The sequence below is a fragment of the Tachysurus vachellii genome, chromosome 7 (genome assembly GCF_030014155.1).
Source record: "Tachysurus vachellii isolate PV-2020 chromosome 7, HZAU_Pvac_v1, whole genome shotgun sequence".
NCBI lineage: Eukaryota > Metazoa > Chordata > Actinopteri > Siluriformes > Bagridae > Tachysurus > Tachysurus vachellii.
The window spans coordinates 15,588,579-15,616,092 of NC_083466.1; the positions used below are offsets into that span (position 1 = coordinate 15,588,579).

The window sequence follows — 27,514 nt, forward strand, 5'->3', positions numbered from 1 at the left end:
GCTAGATGGCACTGTATGAGCCATCATGTTAATCAAAGTAATGTAAGTAGCTGATGTAAAGTAGCAACTGAAAATAAACTGGTATACAGCGATCATCATTTATACTTAACACAACCTACGTTTTGCATCTAGCTCTGACATCAGTGATAAGTGACCCGTATGAAGTACTTTTAAAAACAAGTGACTGGCTAACCTACCAAGTTCCCCTGAGTGTTAGCTAAGGTTTGTCAGTCAATAGTAAATGTTTGAAATGTAGCGATGTAATCTGCTTGTATTATGCCGTCACTGCAAAGAACTCGCTCTGTAGTTTACAGCAGAACAAGACATGGCTTTGCTACAGAACATTCCAGAGCTTTGGACGTGTGTTGAATAGTGTTTGCGAGTTCAATCACCTGACTGACCAATCACCGATCACTATCTTGTGTCCCACCCATAAGCGTATATTATTCTTTTAACTTGTTTTCTGTGCAAATGTTAACAGTAATAAAAACATGGTTTTCCTGAGACCTGTAAATGTTTCATTTTAGTACCGCTTCTTTTTCTTTGTATTTTTCATTGTATCTCACATATTTCACATATAAATATTAATTGACGCAAAATTCTTATATCGCATTTACATACGCAAGCAAATATATTGTTCTAACTTTTGTGTGTTTTTACATTTACAGCATTTGTCAGACGCTCTTACCCAGAGCGACTAACATTATCTCATTTTTATACAACTGAGCAATTGAGGGTTAAGGGCCTTGCTCAGTAGCCCAACAGTGGCAGCTTGGTGGACCTGGGATTGAACTCACAACCTTCCAAGTGGTAGCGCAACACCTTAACCACTAGTCTACCACAGGCCTAGTGGGTTCATTGATAGAAATGATATAAAAATTCAAATAGAAATAGTTTGTTTGATAGATTTTATAAATAGCTAGCTTATAGATAATAACAAGCTAAATAGTTAGCTTGTTCTATTCTAGTCTACTCTACACTATCTTCCTTTACTAAACACTCACAAATATACAAATTACCAAGGCGATTCAATGAATATGCAAATAATCTGTTGCGTCATCTGGCGACATTAAGCGGATAGCATACACGAGCTACTATGCCCTGAAAGCTGAGGCCACGCCCCTTTTTCTGGTCGTCTTGGATACGTCTCAGTAGATTTGGAACCAGGTCCGACCCACTGTTAATGAATAATGAATTAATTCAAAACGAATCGATTTAACAAAAGTTCATCATTCAAAAAAAAAAAGAAAACTGAATTACATTGACGTTAATATTCCCGCGTTTTCATTTTAAAGGTCTCCCAGCACCAACCAATCAGATTCTGCCATGTTGGGACAGTCTGACCAATCACAGCTCACCCCACAGAGGAAAACTTGCCCAGCGGCATTGTGTTGATTCTAAGGGGAAGTTGCCCCCGTTTATCGGAGCTAAAACGTCGCTTTTTTATCCTAACGTGACTGAAATGAACACGCCGACTGATGGACGCCGCATCTTCATCACGTTTGAGCAGTAAAACAGGAAGTGTTGGACAACATCGGTGTTTTCGTGTGTCAGGATTTCCCCAAACACAACTTCTGGCGCGTGCGCGCGCGCGCGCTTTATCTTTCCCATTCCGACAGTCATTGTCATGCTTCACCTCGTCTGAATATCACTTTACTACCTGCACTGTCGCTGCTGTTCGTTTAGGGATCGCACGGGGTGTTGTGATCAAACTAGAAAGATCCCGCAGCCTAAATCTGACACTCCTGTGATGGTCTCGCGCTGATCGCAGCGTCACAGCTCGAGACGCTGAAGGGTGAAGCGATTTGCATAAAGACTCTTCCGCCCCTGCTGTTCACTTCTGCATCGACTGCGAAGGTGGTGATACGATGCCACACACGGACAGCACAGGACCCGGCATGCAACCCTGCTGACCCGTGCAAGATGTGTCCTAGAAGCCCGTAACTATTTGGATATATTCAGTTTGGATTTGCATGGACACTGAGGACGGGATGTGACACCGTGCAGCTCGTGGAGGCGGATCTTCTTCACACCGTGTATTCAGTTCGCTATGCTGGAGAGACTACACACGATGTTCGCCTCCTCTCTGTGGAACTATTACTGATCATTTAAGCTGAGACCAGTCGTCAGGATCAGACTCCTGCAACGCACTGGATGCATATTTATATTTATATATCTCTATAGATTAACCTGCTTTTTATTTTTTGGAGGCTGCCTGTTTTTTTTTTTTTGTGCACCTGGTTAGAAGGGATGTCCCTAAATCGGAAATTCTTCCCCATCAATTCACACTTTTATTTTTATCTTTGGGACTTGACTTAGGGAGTAACTGAGGTGTTGGTTGAGAACAAGGCTTTTCTGTAATTGTGTTTTTATAGCTGATCTTGTGCGCGCGAGCCCCAATGCGATGGTGTTGTGACTGATCCTGTGTCTGGCCTTTAGCTTTCTGCTGAATTTAAGGCTACCCTTTTTTCCCCCGACACTTTGGACGGCGACGGTGGCTTTATTTTGATTTGATTTCACTAAGCCCTTTTTGTTTTTGCTCTGTGTGTGTGTGGGAGGAACTGAAAGCTGTTCGTCCATCATGTCTCAGTTGTCTGGGTTAGCGCTCGTGCTACGTGGACTGTTCATCTGTGCGCTCGTGGGATTAGAGCTGATCTTCTCAGGAGCATTGGCTGCTTCAGACACCACCATTGTGTCCCCTCCAGGTAAGTTTAAAGCCTCCAAACGCTTTTCGGTAAAGGTATTCTACACATCCTGGTTGCTTACAGGGCTAAAGGGCTAATCCTTACAGCAGACTCGCTCCTGGGCGAAAGTAGAATATCTCTTTGATGTGCAGTGGTTAAAGATCGTGTGTGTGTGTGGAGATTCCCATCAGCAACTAATTACAGTTTACAGTAGACCCTAATTTTATTGCTGTGTTTATCACGGTGTTACATCGTCATTGCTTCGAGAAGGGGACTGACTTCCTCTTCCAGCAGTGAGAAGGTAAACCCCAGGACTTCCCAGCATAGTGCAGGGAATCTCTCTTTCTGTGTGTGTGTGTCTCCCTCTCTCTCTGTCTCCCTCTCTCTCTGCTCTCGCTCTCTCTTCTCTGTCTTTGTGTGCCTCTCTCTTTCTCTCTCTCTCTCTCTCTCTCTCTCTCTCACCCAGATGTCTGATATGTTGCTTCTATATTATTGGATCTTTGCACACCTATACAGAATGCTGCAATATGAAAACCCCTCCATCCAATCACTGAGCGCTTCCTTTTGCGAGCATCTCCCACTCATCTTCAGTCAACTACTTTGTCGTGGTCAAGGTCACGGCGGGTCTGAATTCTGTCTCAACACCTGGCATGATGGTGAAGCCACTGTGGATGGGATGCCAGTCCATCACAGCACACCACATTTACATACTTGCTCACACCTAAGGGATGTGTAATGGAGCGCTGAGAGGAAACTGGAGGAAATACTCCTCCTTGAACACAAAGTTCAGCCCTGTATTATGTCACATTGTCTGTTCCATTAAACACAATAATAATAATAACAATAATACTATGATCAGTATCATATTATGACAGTTACCACATTACATACTCCAGTGTCACAAATCAGATTGAACATTCAGCAAAGACCTGAATTTGATTGTTTCTATTCCCCCACAGAGCAGTTTCAAATAAATATTTGGCAGTAAAACCAACAAAAAACAAACTAAACAAACCCAAACGTAGTTCAGACACAACTATAAAGGTGCATATCTCATGTATTTAATTATTCAACACCTCTGATCATTGAGCTAGTCATGTAGACCTGAATGTTATCACATTGCTATAGTAATATGATCTAGTTTTATAGTAATAACCAAGTCTACTAGAACTCCAGGACAAACAGACTGCTCTCAGATAAGTAACAGTCACATGCAACAGTTGACATTTACCTTGTTACATCTCTGTGGATTTCATTTTCTAACATTTTCTTCTCACTGAGATGGGTGTTTTTCTGAAACTAAAGGCCTATTTGCTCTACTGTTGTGGAACATGACCAGAGAGGATTCCCGGTTTGAAACTTGTTTCGATTAGAGACGTAGACTTTGGCGCAGAATGCCTGCGATTTCTGACATTGTGCTTCGATCTCCGCTGTAATGCATAGCATTTAAACGCTTAAGCCCAAGTTTCTCTTGAGTTGCTGCAACATGACACTGCTTTCAAGAGCCTGTGTGAATGGGCCATAGGATAGTGAGGGTCATGGCTAACATGGCTGAACGTATGTGGCCCAAATTCAGCTGGATAGTCTTGGCTAGATCTGTCACACACAGCTGTTTTCTCAATCCCGGGCCAGGATTTAATGACAGTGTATCGTTTCAGCCGTCTGGCCTGAATCAGGCTGACCTGACAGATTGCTGTCTCTCCAGCTGGAACCCCCTCTAGCCTGCCAAGTACACGCTCTAGATAGGTGCTTATAACTAAATCCTGCCTATCAAAATTCTTGAGATGGGAAAATAAGTGCGATTGTGGTAGATGTGAGGCACTCTGGGTAAACCGGTGTGTGTGTGTGTGTGTATGTGTAAAGTGATCTGGTGTTGGACTACCAATTGAAAGGTTGTGAGTTCGATTCCTACGTCCACCAAGCTGCCACTGCTGGGCTGGGCTCAGTTGTATAAAAATGAGATGAAAAATGTGAGTCGCTCTGGATAAGGGCGTCTGCTAAATGCTGTAAATTTAATGTAATGGTTATATTTTAGCCTCAGACGATTGTAAGTAGTTGATCTGAACGTTAACTGATATACGCTTGGTATTTATTGCTTCAGTTTGTATTGTTTTAGCTAGCTGTTAGCATTCAGCTAGTGTGTTAGCTAGCACTTGAGAGATTAGGAAGAAAGCTTTTGTTAGTTAGCATTTTGATGTTTTCCCACTTTTGTTTTGTTTTTTATCAGTACTGTCTGCAGTCAGTGTGTGATTTAAGGGCTTGAGATTTGAGTACAGAGTTGCTGCACCTTTGCAAAGCGCTAGCTTATGTCTTCCCTTGAGCCCGACTCTAATATGCTTGTTACTTCCTTTGTTAGACTCACAAAAATTTTACTGTGTGTTGCAGAAGAAATGTGTTTATGGGCTATCTGTTCCAGCTATGTGTGTTTGGTGTTTGTTCATTAGCTCTAAACCCACAGACCCACTCCTATCTTCTCTCTTTTGGGTTAGCTGTTCTGTGGTTAACCACCAGGTCTGTACCAAGTTTACTTTCTGCTCAACCTTTCACCTTCCTTCATCAATTTAAAGTAAATTTAAAATCTTTTACTTTAATACGAATGCAGAATTTGATGCTACATTTTAACTACTACTAGTGCATATTAATAATAATAATAATAATAATAATAATAATAATAATAATAATAATATTATTATTATTGTTAGACTCACAAAAAGTGTTTACTGTATGTTGCAGAAGAACTGTGTTTATATAACACCAAAAACACATAGATGATTTATATAAATCAAGTATAAGCACTTTTACTTGAGGAAAGAATTTCAGTACTTTCAGCAGCTCTGTTAGTAGAATACACCTTATTGCTGCTGTCACACATAATCATATACATGTCAGCCCATTCTAGCCTTTTCTAGAGTTTACTAGCTATTCTGGTTTTTTTTTGCTTTGAAAAGAGACATGTTGAACTTACACGTCACACATTGTTGGAGGAAAAACGTGTACAGAGAGATGGACGATTGTTTTTGCAATTTGTCAAGTACTCTTGTATGCGAATAAATATTTATTGAGCTCTTTGTTTTTCCTTCGCTCTCTCTCGCTCTTTCTGTCTGTCTTTCTTTTAACACCCAAATGGAGCCAAACAAATACGGATGTGCAAATGCCTCTTTTTGTCAAAAAAGACATTGATTTAGCATCTGCTTTTAAAGATCACAGGGCATTCCTGAGGCGTCACAGCATTATGTCTGAGAGAGAGCAGAGCTGCCTGTGAGGGTTAAGACAGAATCGAACTGGCTGTGAGATGTGTTGCATAATCCTGTGGGTTGATTCCCACACTTTTATCAGGCTTCATTACTTGATGTATTTACTTAAGTCATTTAGCACACACTGTGTTTACAGCTTGTGTATGAGCTCAGTGCATCAGCCAGGGCCTTTTTGGTCAATTACAGTACTAATGCTTGTTAGTATGAATGCTGTGTTGAGCTGTGTGTGTGTGTTTTGGTGAGTAAGAAAGATGCACAATTCCCAGAGGCTGTCTGTGTGTCCTTTAAAGGTCTTATGGGACTTTGGGAATGACCCATTTCCCATCCAGCACTTTGCAGGGGTCATCTGCCGCTATGCAGAGTGTCTCTCTCTCTCTCTCTCTCTCTCTCCCAGCAACCCCCCCCCGTGTGTGTGTGGTGTCCGTGTGCATGGGAATAGAAGTGTGAGAGAAAACACTTATGCAAACAACTTCCAGTATTTTCTAATGCTTTAGAAAATAAAATAATGTTTAGAGTATATGAGAACTGGAGAGCGAGCGAGAGAGAGAGAGTGTGTGTGTGTGTGTGTGTGTGTGTTTCTGGAAGTGTCTGAGAAAACAATTAACAACAACTGCCAGTGTTTTCTAATGCCTTAGGAAAAAATTGTTTAGAATATATAAGAACTAGACAAAGCAAAAGGAGTGTGTGGGTGTGTGTGCGTGGGTGCGGTTCTGTGTGTGTCCGTGGGTGGCTTGACTGAGCGAGCGAGCGAGAGTGACTATTTGTATATATGTAAATAAGGGATGCGGGTCAGTAAAGGGCTCCTGGTTGCAAACTGAGCACTGCTGGAATTTCCTGCACTGATCTCGATGCCTATCATACAGACTGGGAGTGAAACTCATTTTTTAATGTTGAAGATTCAGTATTCATGTCTCAGCTGCTTGTACAGTTAAGAACATCACGGGATTGCGGATCGATGAACAAACTGTCAGGTTTAAAACAGCTGCAGTTTATATGTTGTTAGAGTTTCATCAGGAAAAAAAAAAATAATAATCAAGCAAGGAGCTATTTAACTGCTCCCTCTCAGATCTGTATGAGGGTTATTAAAGGCACTTGGAGGGTAGACCTGATATGTCTAAGGTTAAAGTCCTCATAGACTCTGCTAATATTTTCAGCAAAACAGAAATATGCCTCATTAGACTGCTGAAGATTCTGGTCACAGAATAAAACGTTTTTGAGTCTCTCAAACCTTTTGTTAGAAATGTTCGATCTCTATGGTGGCTCAAGTGTTTAAGGCTCTGGGTTGTTGATTGGAGGATCAGGGTTCAAGCTCCAGCGCTGTTAAGCTGCCTCTGTTGGGCCCCTGAGCAAGGCCCTTAACCTTTTCTGCTTCAGCAACACTGTATCATATTTATATGCCACCCAAATTTTTTGTAGCAAACCAACAAAAAAACATTTTTGAAGGTTACATATACTCACTGTACACTTTGTCATATATAATAACACGCGTCCAAATGCACTTTCATCTGAACTATCAGCTGAACTATCAGGTGTCAGCAGCACAATGTTTAAACTCCTGTAGATAAAAGTCTGCAGCTTCAGTTAAGGTTCACATCAAACATCAGAACTGGGAGGAAGTATGAGCCCTGAATGTGAGTGAGTGACAGCTCTGTGTGTGGGAGACATTTAGTTGATAAGAGAGGTGAAAGGAAATTGAGCAGATTGTCTCAAGCTGCCAGGAAGGATCTGGTAAATCAAACGATCACACCATCGAAAAGCATGGTCGAAAAGGTGGTCTGTGGGCTGTTTTTGATCGTTCTCACCATCCTTCGCCTTTCCAATATTTTACATGGCCTGCCACTTCTGGCCTTAACAAGAACTGTGCCTGAGGTCTTCCATTTCCTCGCTATGTTCCTCACACAGCTTATATCTCTGCAATAACCTTTTGTAGCCTTCCCCTAAACCATAATGAACAATCTTTGTTTTCAGGTCATTTGAGAGTTGTTTTGAGGCCTCCATGTTGCCACTCTTCAGAGGAGAGTTAAAGAGAACAACAACTTGTAATTGGTCACCTTAAATACCTTTTCTCATGATTAGTTGCACCGGTCTATGAAGTTCAAGCCTTAATGAGCCACCAAACCAATTGTGTGTTCCATTTAATCAGTACTATGTAGTTACAGGTATTCAAATCAACAAAATGGCAAGGGTGCCCAAATTTATGCACCTGTCTAATTTTGTTTTGATGCATATTGCACATTTTCTGTTAATCCAATAAAACTCATTTCACTACTGAAATATTACTGTGTCCTTCAGTTATTTGATAGAACAAAATAAAATTGCTGATCCAAACACCCAAATATTTATAAATAAAAATCATGGAAATTGTCAGGGGTTCCTAAACTGAACATACGACTGTGTATATGTGTGTGTGTGTGTGTGTGTATGTAAAATATTACACACACAGTTCTAGCTTGTGCCACGTTTTGTTTACATTGTATTAACACTGAGCCTCTCTGGCATTTCAGCGCCACTGCACTTCTTTTCTTTCTAGGCAGTAGGTGAAGTGTGGGTGCAGCTGAAGCCAGGTATTATCATAATGTTGAGTCAGACTGATTCAGGGCAATACAAAAGATACACGGTCGAGTTTCACTAGTTTGTCTGACCGGTATTATGTACGACACTCATTTCTTCTAGTCGATAAAAATGCATGAGGAAAATGATCATCACTGACACTTTAATTGCCTGTAATCTTAAACTTCAAAAAATGAGCCCATGCATTATTAAAGCATGCTGTTGAGTCTTTGAGGTCCATCTGTTCAAACACTTTATAGCATGACCCCACTTCATATACTCGCTTTGTGACTCTCTTTCGCTACTCGTGTCTTTATATTTGAACTGTTTTGGACTACTGTTGAGTCAGTCAGCTTTGTGCTCGTGTCGTCTTCAGCGATTATTTGAAGACTTCACCAGGAAGGAATTAGTGTTAAGTCTGTAATGAACTCAGAAATCACTCTGAACTATTAGTTCCTCAGTTCCACTTAACTATAAACCGTTGAAGAAAGGACATTATTGACATTTATATTATTTACCCTTCAATGTCACTCAGATGAGGATGGGTTCTCTTCTGTGTCTGGTTCCTCTCAAGGTTTCTTCCTCATCATCTCTGAGAGTTTTTCCTTTTGCCACCGACACCTCCGGCTTGCTCATTAGGTATAGACGTTAGAGATATATAGCAACTTAATTTGAAACTTTCAACTTTTTATTCTGTTTCTATTTTTCTGCAAAGCTGCTTTGAGACAGCGTGAACCATTAAAAGTGCTATACAAAAAAATCGATTTGAAAATTCAGCTCGTGGGATGACGATATTCGGTTTTAGGGAGTACAGACTAAACCAAGTGTGTTCTCTCTCTTTTTTTTTACCTCCTTTCTCGATTCTCATGTCATTTCAGATTCATGGAGAAATTCGTTAATAATAAATGACCCGTTTAAGGTGGATTCAACAGGTCCATCATTAATGAATCATTTTGAAGAGCATGGGCTTTATTTCTATGTCCTAGCTCGAGTACTCAAATGATCTTAGTATTAATATTACAACAGGTTTAAAAAAACATTATCAGCGGTGATATATCGGCAAAGGATCCTAAGGCAGTGTAGAGCTGCGCGTCTGTAACCACCTGCTGTACAGAATAATTCAGCAGCTCCTTTTTTATCCAAGCGTAAGGAATAATAAGTTGCAGGCGTACACATGAGCTCTAAATGCTTTGCTCAAGGCTCCAGCAGTGACTTTGTCAGTTTTATGTGTTTTTGAGCTCACGGTTATTAAAGGAAATCTTTCTCTAAAGATCTTTAACCTCCGGACACTCGGCGACGTAGAGACTTCAGTAACATTTTTCAGCGCATGGCGCTGTTTAAAACGATTATTATACCATGTGATATTTATTATTTTTGAGACCTGTAAACACAAGATGTGTGTTTAAGTGTCAGAGGAGCCTTTACTGTAAGAAGAAAGGTTGGAAAGTTAACATTTGGTGTATCCACAGTGTGTGTTGACTCTCTTCTGTAGTGTTAGCACAGGATGAAGGTTTACGTGCTGCCCGTGTCCTAGCTTCGTCCGGAGACAAGATCACATACTAAACACCGCTGTAGTGTTTATCAAACACCATAATTCAAAACTAGTTTTGAGAAACAGGCCATAAAATGTTATTCTTTTGTGCTTTTTAGCCTTTTTTTTTTTTTTTTTTTTTTTTTTTTTTTTAAATCCTCTGCTATAAGTTTGGTAAAATTTGAGGTGGAGAAATGTTTAACCTGTTTAACCCGAGGCGTATTTTTGAGCCTCTCACTTGAAAACAACATGTTCAAATTTAAACGAGTATAACTCAAAATATACAAGGTGTATTTGAATAATTCTGGTACCTTGAATAAGTGTATATATGTTTATTAACAGATCAAAGTAAGAGAAGAAGGAACACAGCAAAAAAAAAAAAAAAAAAAAAGTAGCTAATTAAGTAATTTTTTGCTATCCGGTTTTGTCTGTAACGTGTAGCGGCCGATCGTTCGTGTCAGTTTTGTCCTGTGCGCAATTTGTCGCATTTTCCCTGTCTGTTCATTTAGCCTCTTGGTGTTGGAATTGTGTTTTGTTGCGGTGGGAATGGTCTCTTATAGCGGAGCTTCCTCCCGTACTTCTGCTATTCTGTGTATGAGATACTAAAACAAACATGTAACCGAAAACCTGTCTGGCAAAGACAATATTTGAATTGTACCCAAGACTCTTCATTAGGTTTTGTACCAAGATTGCCAATGGCAAATTACAGTTTACCCCATTTTTACTTTTATTTACCACTAGCGACTTTATTATTATTATTATTTACCATCAAGGACTAAGCTCTACTATTTTTTTTAAATTGTAGAACTTTTTTTAAACTATAACTTTGTCAACCGGAATCTGAACCACAGTTACATTGCCTCTTCATTCATAAGTGTAATGCAGATGTGACATCTTTATCTAGAAACGTTTATAGTGTGTAGTAATATTTCCCGAAACATGGTTAAGATGTTCGGATGACCGATTAGAAGGTTGCGAGCTCAAATCCCAGGCAAACCAAACTGCTATTGCCGAGCCCCCAATCAAGGCATTACTTTTCACTTACAGCATTTGGCAGACTCGCTTATACAGTGCAACTTCCATTTTATACAACTGAGCAATTCATGTGTAAGGGCCTTGCTCAGGGGCCCAGCAGCAGCTTGGGGGAACTGGGATTCAAACTCACAACCTTCTGATCAGTCCAACACCCCAGACTCCATGAAGACATGGTCTACCAAGGATGGAGTGGAAGAACTCTAGTGTCCTGAACAGAGCTCTGACCTCAACTTAATAAACTGGAACGCTGTCTGCACACCAAACCTCCTCACCTGACGTCGGCACCTGACCTCACTAATGTTCTTGTAGCTGAATTAACACAAATTCCCAAATGGGATGCTCAACAGGGACAAATGGATGTGATGGCCAGGTGCCCACCAACGTTTGGCCATACAGTATACAGGACAATATCAGTATCAGTGCTGTGAGTGCGGTCCAGCATCTGCTCAGCGCTTCTTTCTATAGCAAGAGAGGCTACGGCGTGTAATTGTACATCTACAGAATGCTAACAATCCGATTCACGATCAGATCCGCTACGGAAAACTACACACAGCTGACATTATCAGAGTCCCGGTGACAGCTGTCATGCTTTATACTTATAACGATCTATTAATACACCATTAATCATTAATCAATCACCACGTAACCCAGTACACCATAAAAAGTCACTGGGATCTGATTACAGTTTGTTGGGAATTTGGCCACACTTTTGTTACAAGTGTGTGATTTTTTTTATTTATTTTTTTTTAATTTATGCAATTACGATATTATGCAGTCTGTCGCTCCCCAACCCTTCACACAAAAGTGTGTCATGAGATTAACTCTTGTATTTTTTTTTAATATCTTGTATCTTATCTTGTGCCAACCAAGTTTTATTCTTTCTTACTTCTTTTTTTTTAACTTCTCTTCGCTATTTGATTATCGTTAAGTATTTTGCTGCGTCCCTTTTACCAGACCGCGATGCTGAAGTGATTCATCTTATAATTTTATAAAGGATTATATCACTTCCCTGCATGATATCACCTCATTTAATTCTGACACTGCCAGTAAAGTGATGACTTTCCTCTCTAGCGCTCTTTGCTACATGTAAGTATTTTTACAGACCAGGGTCATGTTTTCCAGTAAGATGTGACCTGATAGATGTGCGTGAATGTGTGTGTGTGTGTGTGTGTGTGTGTTTACCACATTAGGACCAGAGAAAGCGGATGACAGCAGTGACGATCACTGGTTCTTGAATGTTTTTCATAACTAAGCAATTCTGTCAGACTAGACTTCAGTTTGGCCTTAGGGGTAATTCATTTTGCACCTGAAATCCAAAACAACCACACACACACACACACACACACACACTGAGCTGTAGTGATCCAGATGGACTAATTATGGACAGAATTGTCTGAGGAACATCGTTGTGAAGAGAGCCAGTAATATTATTCTTATCTGATTAATTCGATTTATTTCCATTCTGTTCTTCTGAGCGACGGCTGCCTTTAAAGTGTAGAAATAAATACAGATGCTTCTGCTTTAAACACGCTTTCAAGTAGGATTGGACCTGATGATGATGCGGTATTGAGACTTAGTACATTTCTAATGCAATTTCATTATTACAAACTAACCAGAAGCAGTTGATGTTAAATTCTTGTTCTTAATCTTTAAAAATGTAAAAGATAGTATTACCAAATATTTCAGGTTACTTGTTTTTTTTGGAATTATAATATTTATTTTTCGGATAAGCGGTAGAAAATGAGTGAGTGAGAGTGAGTAATATTTATTTTCCAACCCAAAACCCCTAACTAAAAATACTCACTGTCCAGTTTAATTTTTACATTTACAGCATTTAGCAGACGCCCTTATCCAGAGCGACTTACATTTTATCTCATTTTTATACAACTGAGTAATTGTGGATTAAGGGCCTTGCTCATGGTCCCAGCAGTGGCAGCTTGGTGGACGTAGGAATCGAACTCACAACCTTCCGATTGGTAGCCCAACACCTTAACCACTAGGCTACCACATCCCCACATATGCAGTAATATGCAGTTATCTAATCAGCCGATCACGTGGCAGTGAATCAGTGCAGAAAATCATGCTGGTGCAGGTCAAGAGCTTCTGTTGTGAATTCTCTTCTTTTCGGCGCGAGTCGCGCATGCGCAGCATCTCTAGCGCGGCTTCTCAGACACGGGTGCACTGAGCATAGGCAGCGGCGCACAAATTGCGCAGTCGAGGCGCAGTGGCACTCTCGATGCATTACTGGTGATGCCGTGTTAGAGCGCAGGAAAAAGTTTGTGGAGCTGCAAGTGTGCTCCACTGTTCCTCTATAATCGTAGAGATTGTTAAAGGAGACTACGATGTGATATTCATTTTGCTACAGGATGTTAAATATATATAATCTGTATTTTAACTGTGTTGATGCACCTGTTATATAGCCGGGTTAGCCGCTAGCATAGCTGCTCATTAGTATGGCTGCTCGGGCTAAACATGCTACTAGTATTTTTTCCATCGGTAACATTTGTACAATGGTGTTCAGTAACTACTGCGATGGTTTATTATTGATTTGTATTAAGCATCAGTTTCTTAATAATTCAGTGCACCATGCAGTATGTTGTCTCAGTTACTTATTGAGAGTTAAGACTAATGCTTCTGTATGGTGTCTGTTGTACCAGTTGGCTAATGTTCGTGCTAGACATGTCATGTTATGGTTATTATGTGTTAAGCAGTTGTTTCTTTATTTCATTCCTAGAAACTACCTCGCACACATGACCCTGTGTGTAATGTTATTCTTGCGCAATAAATGGTTAAACTCTATCTGATGAGTCAAACTCCCTGACCAGAGTTCTGCGGCGGTCAATAACACAATCACCAGTAACAGCTTCAGTCAACGTTCATATCAAACGTCTGTATTTCAGAAACTGCAGATCTCCTGGGATTTCCATACACCATGTAGAGTTTATACAGACATCGATCTTTCAGGACCGATATACATAGTGACGTTAATAATAATCACTCTTTACAGCCGCGATGAGCAGAAAAGCATCTCCACACGCACAAAACACCGAAGCTTGAGGTGGACGGGCTTGAAGATTACACCCGGTTCCACTGGCGTCAGGGATCTGAGCCTAGCTTGTTCGCTGTGTCTGTGTGAACGAATGAGTAGATAACTTAACAGAGATAGCAGGTTCTCCTATTAAAGTGGATGGGAAGAGTATGTTTTATTCCACATTATTATTCTTCATCTTCTACCGCTTATCCGAACTACCTCGGGTCACGGGGAGCCTGTGACTATCTCAGGCGTCATCGGGCATCAAGGCAGGATACACACTGGACGGAGTGCCAACCCATCGCAGGGCACACACACACACACACACACTCTCATTCACTCACGCACGCAATCACACACTACGGACAATTTTCCAGAGATTCCAATAAACCTACCATGCATGTCTTTGGACCGGGGGAGGAAAACGGAGAACCCAGAGGAAACCCCCGAGACACGGGGAGAACATGCAAACTCCACACACACAAGGCGGAGGCGGGAATCAAACCCCCAACCCTGGAGGTGTGAGGCGAACGTGCTAACCACTAAGCCACCGTGCCCCCTCACATTATTATTATTATTATACATTATTAAGTGTACATTTTATTACAATGTATTAGTATAAACAAGTTCATTTTCTTAAGTACCATTGTTAAAGTATTAGTACTATTTTTAAACCGTTTGCTGGCGGTTTGTGAGGAAACCTCTATATACGGTGATACGTTACATATCCTATGTTGTAGAAATGGCTTCTGAACACCTTTTCTCGTGTCACCCGTTACTTTTTTTTATATCACCGTTAAATCATTGTTAGTTATTTACTTTTATGGAGATTTTAACCCCCGTCGACTGGAATCCATGTGTGTGTCCGTACTTCTGTTTCTCACTCACGTAACTTGGCACTTCTGATAACAACATAAACCATAAAAAGACTCGGAGTGTAACAGGTTTAATCCAACCCGAAAAATCATAGTGTAGTTATTTAAATGATGACTTTCTGTTAATTATTTTTTTGGAGAACAGAAGGTTCATTCTGGCCATATAGCATCCCCCCCCCCCCCAGCCCGGCATCTGAGAGCTAAATACAGCAGTGATTATATTTATAAGTCAGTGTGGCTTGTCTGCTTGTAGCCAACTTCTGCATCCGCATGAACACCTAATATCGATTCTCACTTGTATGTCAGACCCCATCACCTTCCTCGATGAAAGCATCTCTGAAATGGAACCAGTGCGTAATCCCCGTGTCCTGGAATCGCCTCATGTCCTCCAAATGGTTACTGGAGTCACAGTGAAAATCACACAGCATGTAAACCTAGGCTGACTTCCTGCCATGTGTTTGACCTATTACCGGAACAGAACGACTTATTTGTGCTCTGATGCATGTGGGGTGTTGATCCTGTCATTATATATTGCTGAATTTGCATTCAGACACTCGTATTTATTATGGGATTGATTACAGCTTCATCAAATGAAAAGCAAAATTGATCAGAACAGATCAGTCGTCTATAAAAGTCCAGTCAGGCCGAGCGTAGCTTGTGGTTACGTTGTATTATAAGCCATGTGTGTTTGTTGCTCAATTCTGTGGTTAGACTAGAGGATGTAGCGTAGTGTGAGTTTGTGGCACAGCACTGACTTCCGCTAGTGACTAGGACAGAGCTAAAACAGGAAGGGCATTTAAAGTGTTAAGACCTGCTTAAGGGGAATGCACACTGTGTATTTCTGCAGCTGTGGACCAACGCTTACATGCCCTTCAACAGGACAAACACATACAACATGCCATGGGAGTTTTCTAGCTTTTCATTTGTCTAACCCTATTTATTTACTTAATGTGGCGAGCATACAAGGCACACGTGCGGCATCTTTATAGTAAAACCAAGTGCCGGAGCACTGTGAAATGTTCAGACTTCAAAAAGACACGTTACTTGATCGGAGAGGGAGAGAGAGAGAAGGAGAGAGACAGATACACAGAGAGAGAGACAGAGAGGGAGAGATGGTGGGGTGGTTTGGATGTAAGGAATACCATTTTATTTCTCAATGAGGGGAAAGTCCCAGACAGAGAGAGGGAGAGAGCGCTTACTGGTTTGGATTTCTCCTTGCCCACTGCTTCTCACATTGCAAGGCACTGAATGCTGCTCTTAAGGGTCATGCATACAGAGGGAGAGAGAAAGAGAGAAATCAGGTTAAACACTGCAAAACAGAGTTGATGCTGATGTTGGATTCTTATCCTGCACAGTAAATGAATCAGAAAGCTTTTCCCTCCACACCATGTGCCTGCCGTACCTATGTGATTTATTTATTTATTTGTTTGTTTGTTTGTTTGTTTGTTTATTTTTGCTTTTCCTCACGAGTCTCCTTTGGTTGGGGAAAGTGTTACAGACAGGAGCACCACAACACTGAATGGAAAATGCGAAAGTACTTTTTTCCTCGATAGCAAGTTTGCATAACCAAGTTCACGTTCAGTGTCAGGGCAGTAACCCAGTCAGAACCTGAAGAGAACCTGAACATAGCTACATAGATGTACAAGTTAGGTGATTGATAATAAAACGACCGAGTGGCACCTGTACAGTGCGTCAGACCGTTTCTGACATTTTTGATATGAGAACTTAAATCAAATCAAAATCAAATTCCAATTTTATCCGTCACATACACAATCAAACACAGTACAACATGTAGTGAAATGCTTTGTAGGTCTGTCCTAAAAATAGCCAATATTAGTGAAATAAAAATAGAAAAAGAAAGTGTATATAAAAGACAGTATGAACGTTATCGGGGAAAAAATATATGATATAATGTAAAAACAAAAAATAATCAGAGAAAGAGAATATAATCAGAAAAAGAGGTAATAAATAAATAAATAAAAACCAGTTAAATATCTGTTTATACCACCGCAGTGACATTAGCAGGTTAGCTAGATATAAAATAACTCCTTTCACTTTAGATTGTACTGGCTAGAACATTATAATTCTTGTTGAATTTTCTTGCTGGTGTTTTAAAAGATTTATTAAATGATACTTCTTATAGCCCGGCTTCTGAAGGCACGTGTATTAGCATTAGCATGAGCGTTCTGACTGCCGCACTGCACTGAGGATCAGTTCGAGGGATTCTCTCGTGTCGTAAAAAGCTGTTACTTGCCATATCACTGGTTCTTAAAAAAAAAAAAACCTGCTCACTACTGCTGCTTTAATAAATTAGATATTGGGAAATATCTCCCAACAGCTGATATAAAGCCTTAGTTTATAACTCACATTTGCCTTTAACGCTGTGGTCGGAATATTCAATAAATAACTTCATGCAACTATAAAATGTCATTATCTCCTCCTGTTTGTAGAAACAAAAGCTTTACACATTCGTGGTGATGGTGTGCACTTTACTTAGTGTCAGACGGTTAAGAGCTTTTTAAAATAAAAAAAATAAAAAAACAATACCAGGTTGAAAATCCAGTATTTTCACTTGCGCCTTATTTTAGGAAGTCCGTACGTCCTTCAAATCTAATTCTGGAACACGGCTTTGCTTTCAGTAAGTGAGACACTTACACTCATGTCATTTGTAATAGTAACTAGGCTTCTAGGCGAAGTGTGCGTCTCCAACCTACACAATAAATCATTGCTAGGCCGTAGAGAGACAGTTGTGCTCTAAAAGGATTTAACACTAGCCTTTGTTCCACTCATGTGCACCTATGAAAAGATGACCTGCATGTGCTCCCTTGTCTGATGCTGTCAAATTCATTATAGATTGGCCAGTAGCTTAACTTCGGTAAAGACAAGGACACCGAGACCACATGCATGTACACAGAGAGATTGTTTTAGTTCATGTAGACAGCAATTCTCATGTGATCATACGCTGATCTCAGCTCAGTGGAATAATAATAATAATAATAATAATAATAATATACTTCCTCCAGTGAGGATACTAATGTATACGTCTAGTAATAAAAAATAAATGACATATTGCCGTGTGGCACACCACACAGGAAGCGCTTCCTGACTACAACGAAGCCAGAGCTTGTACACAGGAAGCTCGGTTTCGGCAGAAGTGTGAAGACACGTATTTGAGACCGCAGTAGACGTCGTCTGAAGGTGCACTCTATGAGTCTCAGGAGTGTGTCAGTATTTAGAGTACTGTTCTCACGGGTCTAAATGGCTGGCTATGCGGCTAGTGTTAATGAGGGCTGGTTCAGGGGACCTGGCAGGGTGAGGCAAGCATGTAATGCTTCAGCTGTCAGCAGTTCTTCTGCACTGTCCTTTTTCTTGGACCCTCGTGAACCCTCGACACACACAGTAACAGAGCTGCAACCATCCCATCATCTCTCTATAAACCAGTGCTTGAAATTTAAACAGTTTTTTTTTTTGTTTGTTTGTTTTTTTTTTTTTTTGCCAGGTTAATTTTTTGTTTATTAATAAAAGTGTCATAACCTCCCTCACTTTTTTCCAAGAATTGAATCCAGCAGGCTTCCTCACAGCTTGTAGAAAGACACCAAGCTTTTATAATGACAACCTATACTAATAGCAGTATCACACGTCATAATTTGAGGTTAATAACTACATAAACATTTACGCATGGTAAGGAAAGGTTTGGAGCTGAAGGTTTCTAAGATATATGGGAGTAATAACGCAGGCCTGTCTATTAGACACAGGACCATTTCCTCTCCAAATGCCCCTCCTACAGTGTTTTTGTGGTCGTTTAGAATGAAATAATATATTCGCAATTTTTCAACGAAGCCAATCGAACCCGTTTGGACGAGTGTTATAAACAGAGTTGACTGCTGTTACTATTACTGACAGCAGTTCACGGGACAAACGATAACAACCTTACACAGTAAAGTGCCACTCCATCCATGGGAACGAAATGGAATAATATAGGAATTAGATGATTTCTACAGAATCTTTGGGAAGATATGCATACGGTTCCTAACACAGAGACACAGCCTTTTTTTTTTCGCCCGCAGACATCCTGACAAGCTTCCATGTTGATTTGTGTCACAACCAGAACGGCCTTGTTTACTTAGACCAAGCCGAGAGACATCCTATTTCCTGTCATGCTAGAGCCACTTGAGGAAACACAAGGCCTGGACAATAACATCTCTGGAATTATTACAGTAAATGTTTATATGGTTCTGAAGCTTAGCTCCGTGTGTTTTAGTTATTCCAGTTAATCTGTACTTGTTTGTAATCTTAGCTAATATTCATTGCAATAACAGTATTAATTAAAATGCGGTGAAACGTGATTAATAATTATGGTAGGTAATTAGTAGTCATGTTTTTAAAGGGACTTTTTTTTCCTCTCATCATACGTTATGGGAAGATGAAACAGATCTCCCAAATGGTTTGTTTCCTTTGCCGCAAGCCAGAGCTCACGAGCGTGCTGACGGCAGAGAGGATTCGTTTGGAAACCCTACTTACGTTCACTACCAGTCCAAAGTACAAACAGCAGGTCGATTACGTATTTACACTCGCTGGCCACTTTAATAGGAACACCCGTGCAGACATCAACTCGGCTGCTTATGTGGCAGCAACATAAGGGAGGAAATGATGCAGATGTAGCCCAAGAGCTTCAGTTAATGTTCACATCAAACATCAGAATGAAGAACATCTCGGTGACTTGAACACAGAGAGAGAGAGAGAGAGAGAGAGAGAGAGAGAGAGAGAGAGACCCCCCCATGGGAAGTCTCTAGAGTTTACACAGAATGGTATGAACAGAGGATATGTACACAGTGAATTTCATTCCCCTGTCCAAATTTAGATCTGGATCAAACTTTGTCTATATACATGTAGCTTAAAACAGTTTAGTTTGTTAATCAGTATTACTGTGAAGTTTTAGTAAAGTTTTAGTGAAGAATTAGTTGGAAACTGTAGAAAATCAAAAAAAAGTGACGAAATGTCTATTATGAGCTGATTCGTCCACACAGTTGACTAGTAGTGTATTTGTTCGAGCGTGAACCTAATGACAATGAACATGACACGAACAGAAAACACTCCACACCTGATTTCTTCATCCGACTCTCGCAGATTGGTTGATTTTCTGTTCATAATAAACAAAGAACGTTTCATTGACTGCATTAAAAACATACTGGCTGTGCCAAATACACACTCGGAATGGCTCACACACATTGTTGCGTACATTATGACATTATTTTTAGCATCTCACTTGACCATTGGCTCTAGTTCCTATTTGTAATTTCAGCATTTCACTGAAGGAAAGGTGTTAAGAGTGAAATAACTGAATAGATAAGATTTCTGTCCAGTGGAGGTTCTTCTTTTGTCTCCTCCAGCCTCACTGACACACTTTGGCACTCTGTTAATTGCTTATTTAAATCTGGATGTACGTAAACGTGTTTCCTTGCTTCATGTGCATAAAGCACAGCATTCTTCGCCAAACTGAAAACATATTAAAAGCTAATATGTACATAATTATGCACCGTCTTCACTACTTCACTACAGACAGCAAGAAGTAAATAACTCGGAAACAGAAACCTGGTTGAAGTTGAGAAGCTGTTACACCTTCACACACGTGCGGAAATGATCGATCCAGATTCTGTTGATTGCTGACCCGACCCTATATGAACAGAGACAAGTGTTGCACTGTCATGGTCTATCACCTGATTAGTTTAAATGTATTTCCAGTAGTGCTGAATGCCACCAGTGCATTAGGAAAATAAATGTCTAGTGAGGAAACATGAGTCAGTGGTGCAAGTTCAGATTACTTGATTTTTGCCCCCACTAATTAATTAAGTAAACATTTTTTTCCTAGGATTCTTTTCTCTAAAGGTTACAGCATTGCAAAGTATGTGTGTGTGTGTGTGTGTGTGTGTTTAAACTGTTCGTATCCACTGACTCCTTGTGTAACAGAATATATTTAGAGTGCTCACATTTTGGTATCGAGGCACATTTACCATTAATTAAGCCACAGTTTTTCTTTCACTCTCTATTTCTTCTCTTTTTCTGCTCTTTTTGGCGTTCGTCTGCGGTAAGCTCATGTTCGTCTCTGATCCGCACATTCCTGCTCTACACGGTCTAGCTGCTTCTCCTTTTCTGGAAGTCTGGGTTTATGGCTTATGAAATCGGTCAGGATTTAAAGTCGGTTTTGGTCATTTCTCACCTTAGTTTACGCCGTATCCCAGGCAGAGGATTAGAGTGAGACGTCCTGCTGATGTTGTCCAGCAGTGCACCTTTTTTGGAGAGAGAGGAAATAAAAGGTGACCAGGACAGGTATTATGCAAGGAGTATTTTATTTTTTTTTCGAGCTTTGCCGTATGAAACTTGCCATCTGAAAGCTGAACCATATTTGTAAAGTGTAATTGTTTTTCATTTAGCTTTCACACATTGATTCAGCGGCCTGTTATAACGTCTCGGCGGTAAATCCAATTTATATAACAGCACGGTGTCTGAGTGTGTCATCTTACAAGCTTGCTTTTTGCCAGACTCTGAATTAAACAGTAAATGCCTAGGCAGTCTTTACATTGCGCTTAATATAGATTAAATGAGCTGATGGTGAAGCATCTCTGGAGGCCTGCGGCTGAACTTGATGAGGGAGAGAAGAAGATGAAACCTGAGCTCTGTTAGCACTGTAAGGCTGGCACGCTACATATGCACCATGCCTCTCTGACATGTTTGCAGTGGAAGTCACTGACTGAGTGTTGGTGTGGGCTTTGCATTAATCGTTACTGAACGATGACCGAGAAAATCGACCGCCTCGGGAATGTCGTACAACCATAAACCGTCTCAAATAACCGGCAAGAACACTCAGTAATCCTTACAGTGAGCGTTTGGTAAATAACAATTTCCCTCTGACCTTATAACATGCTGAGCCGAGAGAGTCCGGTGTCTTGTTTTTAAACACTTGACACTTGACCCTGTACCGAAGTTCATGTGTGTACGCTGATGCTGTCCATGCAGTACAAGTCAGAGGTGTTAGTAGGTTAGCATTAGCTGATTGGTTTTGAGCAGAACAAAGCACCTTTTTGTGTTTGAGACCCACACGTGTGTGTTCATCTCGCTCGTAACAGAACTCTAGTGTTTCTGAGTCTAACATTTCTCACTCAGAGGTGTTTCTAAATGAACCCTTAAATGATTACTCCAGGATACTAGTCGACCTCATTTTCTTCCTCTCCGTCATCCTTTCTTTTTTCCAGTTAAACACGTTTACATCAACAGCGTTTGGCAGACGTCTTTATCCGAAGCGACTTACGTTGGACTCGTTTATACAGCTGAGCAGTCGAGGGTTCTGAGCCTTGCTCAATGGCTCTGCAGTGGCAGCCTGGTGATCCTGGGATCCTGAACTCACACCCTTTCTATCAGCAGGCCAACGTCTTAGTCACTGAGCTCCCACTTCCCTGCTTCCTTCCACTCTCTACATTTACCACAACACTAGTGCCAACCGTCTGTTAGGACAAAATATCAGAATTCCAAAAACAACCTTATAGCTCATCATTTCTTAACACATTTTGTTTTTATATAGGAGTTAACTTTAACTCTTTATGGCACTCTTTATTCAGAGATGGGATTCGTTTTTAAAGGAACAATGTATAGTTCAGTTGGCAACGTAATCATTTTGGATCAGAGTAAAAGTAATAGCATGAACAGTGTCACGTCATACTCTATTCCTCCAGTGTAGATAACCGTCTCATCCAAAACCTTTATGGTTAGAGGTTCACGTTGTGTGTTTATATTCAGAATGCAACAACTGCTCGTAAACACTCTTCTATTTGAAAGCAGGGAGAAAAACTAATGTAGTTGTCAATGGTAGTCGTACAGATGCTACACTAAATGGTGCTGGAACATTCCTTTAAGGGTTTAAGGGGCATTTAAAGTCATCCGAAACTAATTTACTTAGTCCAAATTTTCTTTTGGACGTTTAAATTCTGGGTACATCTGTCTTTTTATCACATGCTCGCTCTCTCTCTCTCTCTCTCTCTTTGTGTGTGTGTCTCTCACTCTCTCTGTCTTTCTTTCTGTGTCTCTCTCTCTCTCTCTCTGTGTCTCTCTCTCTCTCTCTCTCTTTCTCTCCCTCTCTCACTCACACACACACACACTCTCTCTCTCTCTCTCTCTCTCTCTCTTTCTCTCTCTCTCTCACTCACACACACACACACACACTCACTCTCTCTCTCTCTCTCTCTCTCTCACACTCACACACACTCTCTCTCTCTCTGTCTTTCTCTCTCTCTCACTCACACACACACACATACACACACACACACACACACACACACACACACACACTCTCTCTCTCTCTCTCTCTCTCTGTACACTAAACTATCTGAGATATATTCCCACACCATGCTTCTCAGACACAAAGCAGGTTTTTCTGAAGACAAACTTTGGTCTTTCTTGGCAGAATAATTAGAAGGTACATGTCTGTTACCAGGCAGTAATTATCATCCAGAGTATCAGCTTCAGCCCATTAATAAAGTAACTCATCTTCTTTCTTCTCAGCTTGATTTCTGACGTCGTCTGAATGTTTGTAATGCACAACTAGGGTTACTCAAGGACAAGGTGGATAATAGCAGCTCATTTAGGTTTATGGTTTATATGTCCATGCAGTTAAGGGCCTTGAAGTCACAATCTTATGGTCAATAAACTGACATCTTAAACCTCTTAAATATCTTAACCCAATTCCCACCATTGGTTAAACCCACAAACAGTCCTGAACTCATAGCATCCTTACATGCTTATACTCCTACATAGTTTTTTTCATCAGTCAGCATTTTGGATCAGACATCGTAGATAAAATTAGACTAGATTCATTAGTGCACTTGTATACATTTTATTTCTAAAAAAAAAAAATTGTTAAATTTTAAAGAAGAATCCAATTTAGTGTTTAACCAATTTGGGTATCTTTTATTTATTTAAAACATTTTTTTATGGTGGTTCTAAAATGTTTCTTGATCACTGCTTGATTCTATGCATACCTTTTTATAGCGTCAAAAGGTTTCATTGTTATTCTAAATCTACAAAAACCCTTTTATGAGCAGAGGTGTCTAAACTTTTGACTGGGTGTGAGCTTCCAAAAGTGACTTTGGTTGAAAGTATCAGCTAATGTAAATGTCAAGAAGTTAGCTGGGTCTGTAGAGCCACATCAGCACACGCGTTCTGTCTAAAAAAACACTACAAGAAATGTTAGGTGTGTTTTTCTCAGAACCGTAAGAGTAAAGAAATTACTCCATAGATGTTTACACACTTAATTATGCTAAATGCTATCCTTCCTGGCCGTGCAAACAGCCACTCTGTTTGTCTGCTTGCTCAGCATTTGTACAAACCGCATCCTGACAGCCAGATATTGTCATATATTTCCATTTCTATTCATAGTACACTCTTCTATTTTTAGCACTGTTCTTTTCCCCTCTCTCTGTTTTTGGTACATGGTGTTGCTTAACATCTCTTCCAATGCGTGTCATTTCCTGTTGCGTGGGTCTCCGCTGTGTACTTACTCTGATACACACACACACACACACACACACACACACACACACACAGAGGCACGCATGCACACACTGGACGAAGCATAAACCTCTTTGCACGACTGAAAATAGATTGTCAGCATTCAGTTAATGGAAAGCATCTGTCAGTGTGAGGATCTGTTAAGGCTGTTCATTAAGACTGTAATAATATTAAGTACCACACTTGTTAATCTTTTACAGCGTACATAAACATTGTATAACAACTTCTGATTAATGCATGTTAAGACTGTTTATACATTCAGTCACTTAATGGGCATACATAAAGAGTTTAGAACGTATAATGCCTGACGTATGTATCAGTTAAGGATATTTGGATATTAAGGATATCTCCTTCGGGGGATGGTGCTCTTTTCATAAAAAAACCAAAAAAAACAAAAAAACAAATACTGTAAAAGACCCCGTTTGTTTCTCAGATGGTTGCGAGTTCAAATACAAGGACCACCAGGCTGCCACTGCTGGGCCCCTGAACAAGGCCCTTAAATCTCAATTGTGTAAATGGAATAAACGTAAGTTGCTCTAGATAAGGGTGTCTGCCACAAGGTGTTAGAAACATTACTTTGATATTCTGCTTCATAGCTACATCACATAATCACTGCTGATTTGTCATGCTCCACATCTCCTGTTCTACCACATCCCAAAGGTGCTCATATACATTCAGATCTTAGGAAATCGCTTAACTGCATTGAACTCCTTGTCCTAAAATGCTTGATTGGTAATTAAGGGTCCCAGTGTGTGCCTAGAAAACACTCCATACACCATGACTCCACCACCACCACCACCACCATGAACTGTTAAATGAGGCAGAGACTGTCTCTACCCCTAGCAGAAACTGAGTCATCAGACCAGACTTGAATTCCCTTTAGAATCTGTCTTTATATATGACTGTCTGTCTATCTGTCTGACCGACCATCTCTCTCTGTCTGTCTGTCTGTCTGTCTGTCTGTCTGTCTATCTGACTATCTCTCTCTGTCTGTCTGTCTGTCTGTCTGTCTATCTGTCTGACCGACCATCTCTCTCTGTCTGTCTGTCTATCTGTCTGACCGACCATCTCTCTCTGTCTGTCTGTCTGTCTATCTGACTATCTCTCTCTCTTTGTCTATCCATCTATCAGTCCATCTGACTGACTATCTGTCTGTTTAGTTTTACCACTGTGACCTCTGTAGCCTCAGCTTCCTTTTCTAAGCTGACAGGAGAAGACCCCTGTGTTGTGTTGTTTTCTGCTTGTTTTAAGGTGTTGCGTATTCTGCACTGCTTTTCAGCTCACTATGGCCGTAACAACAATCGAGTTCCTTACCTTCCTTTTAGCTCATACTAGTCTGACTATTCTCCTTTGACTTCTTTCTGCCACCTATTGGATGTGTTTTTTTTATTTTTTTTTTGTAAAAACTCCCGAATCAGCAGTTTGTGGAAAGGGAACCTGCCTGGCACCAACATCGACGATCACATATAAAACATATCTTTCTCTGATTTCTATAGTCGACAGTGTACAATTACAAATGGCTGTGTACCATCAACACTTTTAGCCAAATTTTATAGTTGCGTATTCTCATATTCTGACTTTAAATTTCACAGCATTACATTGTGTGCAAAACATAGCTCAGCCCAGGTGGGTGATTGTTATGTAAATAGTGTCCCATGCAAATGAGTGTGGTGAGGGACTTCTGCTATGTAAATGGTATTATTATGTAAGCAGAGGGAAACACATGCAAGGCATCATGCAAAACAAAGGAGAGAAAAAAAAATTCACCTGCTCTCTTCACAGACCTTCTCCTTTTGATACAACTACTCCACACGCTGGACATGCCATAGACATTGAGCATTTAAAAAAAAAGAAGAAGAAATAAAGATATATTTCCGCATATTCTTTGGCCCTCTAGTATTCATTTTGCTTTCCTTGCACGTATTAGGTTGTTAATCTTCTGCACAATCTCCCTTCTTATCCAATCACATCGCAGCACCACTCGCCATATCAACAGCTTGTAACACAAGAAGTGTGTCAAGACCCGGGAAAGCTCATTGCTGCAAACAGATCCTGCATCAAACACACACACACACACACACACACACAGTACATTCAGCATTCTTTGAAAAATGTATGCTGTGATAACCATGCAGCTCTGTTACACTATGAGCTGTAAATGTCAACTTGGACCTAATGTATTCAGTCAGTGGAAAGTTCAGGGATAAACAAATAAATAGTCCGATTATTGTCGTACACAAATACATAAGGAGCTTCAGAACAGATTATGTGCATAATTAAGGGGTTTATAGAATTTATTCTACAGTTTTACTGCTGTAGAGAAACTATTCGAACAGTGTGGACGTAATAAGAGGATTTCTTCTCTGCTTTATTAGTTTCTCAAAACAAATGCAGCAATATTTTTTTTTTTATACATTTTCTTTTTATTAGCTTTCTCCATTCTGTATTTCACATTTGTCTATCCTCTTATTCTAACAATAGATTGTCACGTTAGATTTATTTTAAATAGGCAGCGGAACAAAGCCATTAAACCTCGTTTTCGGTTGTTGTGACACTTCCTGCCTGTTGTTTTTTGCAGATCCGTGCCTGATTGTGATCCCACCCTGCATGAACGAAGATGATCGCTTCAGCCTCGAGGCATTGCGGCATATCCACAAGCAACTGGACGACGACAACGACGGTGGCATCGAAGTGAACGAGAGCGTGGAGGTCAGACAGCCCTGTTATGCATGTTCTCCTAACCCTCATCAGTTCAGTTCTTTCACTCGCTTAATCATCTGGCCTGGTTTTTTAGTTGACTCTTGACCACGCATATCTTTTGTACTGTAGCAATAGCAGGATTGCTAATAGATTCGCCAGCATTTATTATTTATTATTATTAATATTATCTGAGTATTTTTTTGATCTCGACGATTGACATCGTCTGTCGCACTTCACCTGTCAGGTTTCCAAGTCGAAATGAAAACTGTTTAGTGATTTCATGGCGTATTAAACGC

General features: G+C 40.4%; 1 protein-coding gene across 1 annotated transcript in view; it reads left to right on the top strand.

The window, feature by feature from the left end:
• Nucleotides 1–1,378: 1,378 nt before the first annotated feature.
• The window catches only part of stim2b (stromal interaction molecule 2b), a 47,130-nt gene continuing 20,994 nt past the window's right edge, over nucleotides 1,379–27,514 (top strand). Inside the window, exons 1-2 of the mRNA XM_060874647.1 lie at nucleotides 1,379–2,705; nucleotides 27,097–27,227. Of these exons, the coding sequence (XP_060730630.1) occupies nucleotides 2,582–2,705; nucleotides 27,097–27,227 (255 nt within the window). The 5' untranslated portion in view covers nucleotides 1,379–2,581. The remainder of the gene's footprint in view (nucleotides 2,706–27,096; nucleotides 27,228–27,514) is intronic.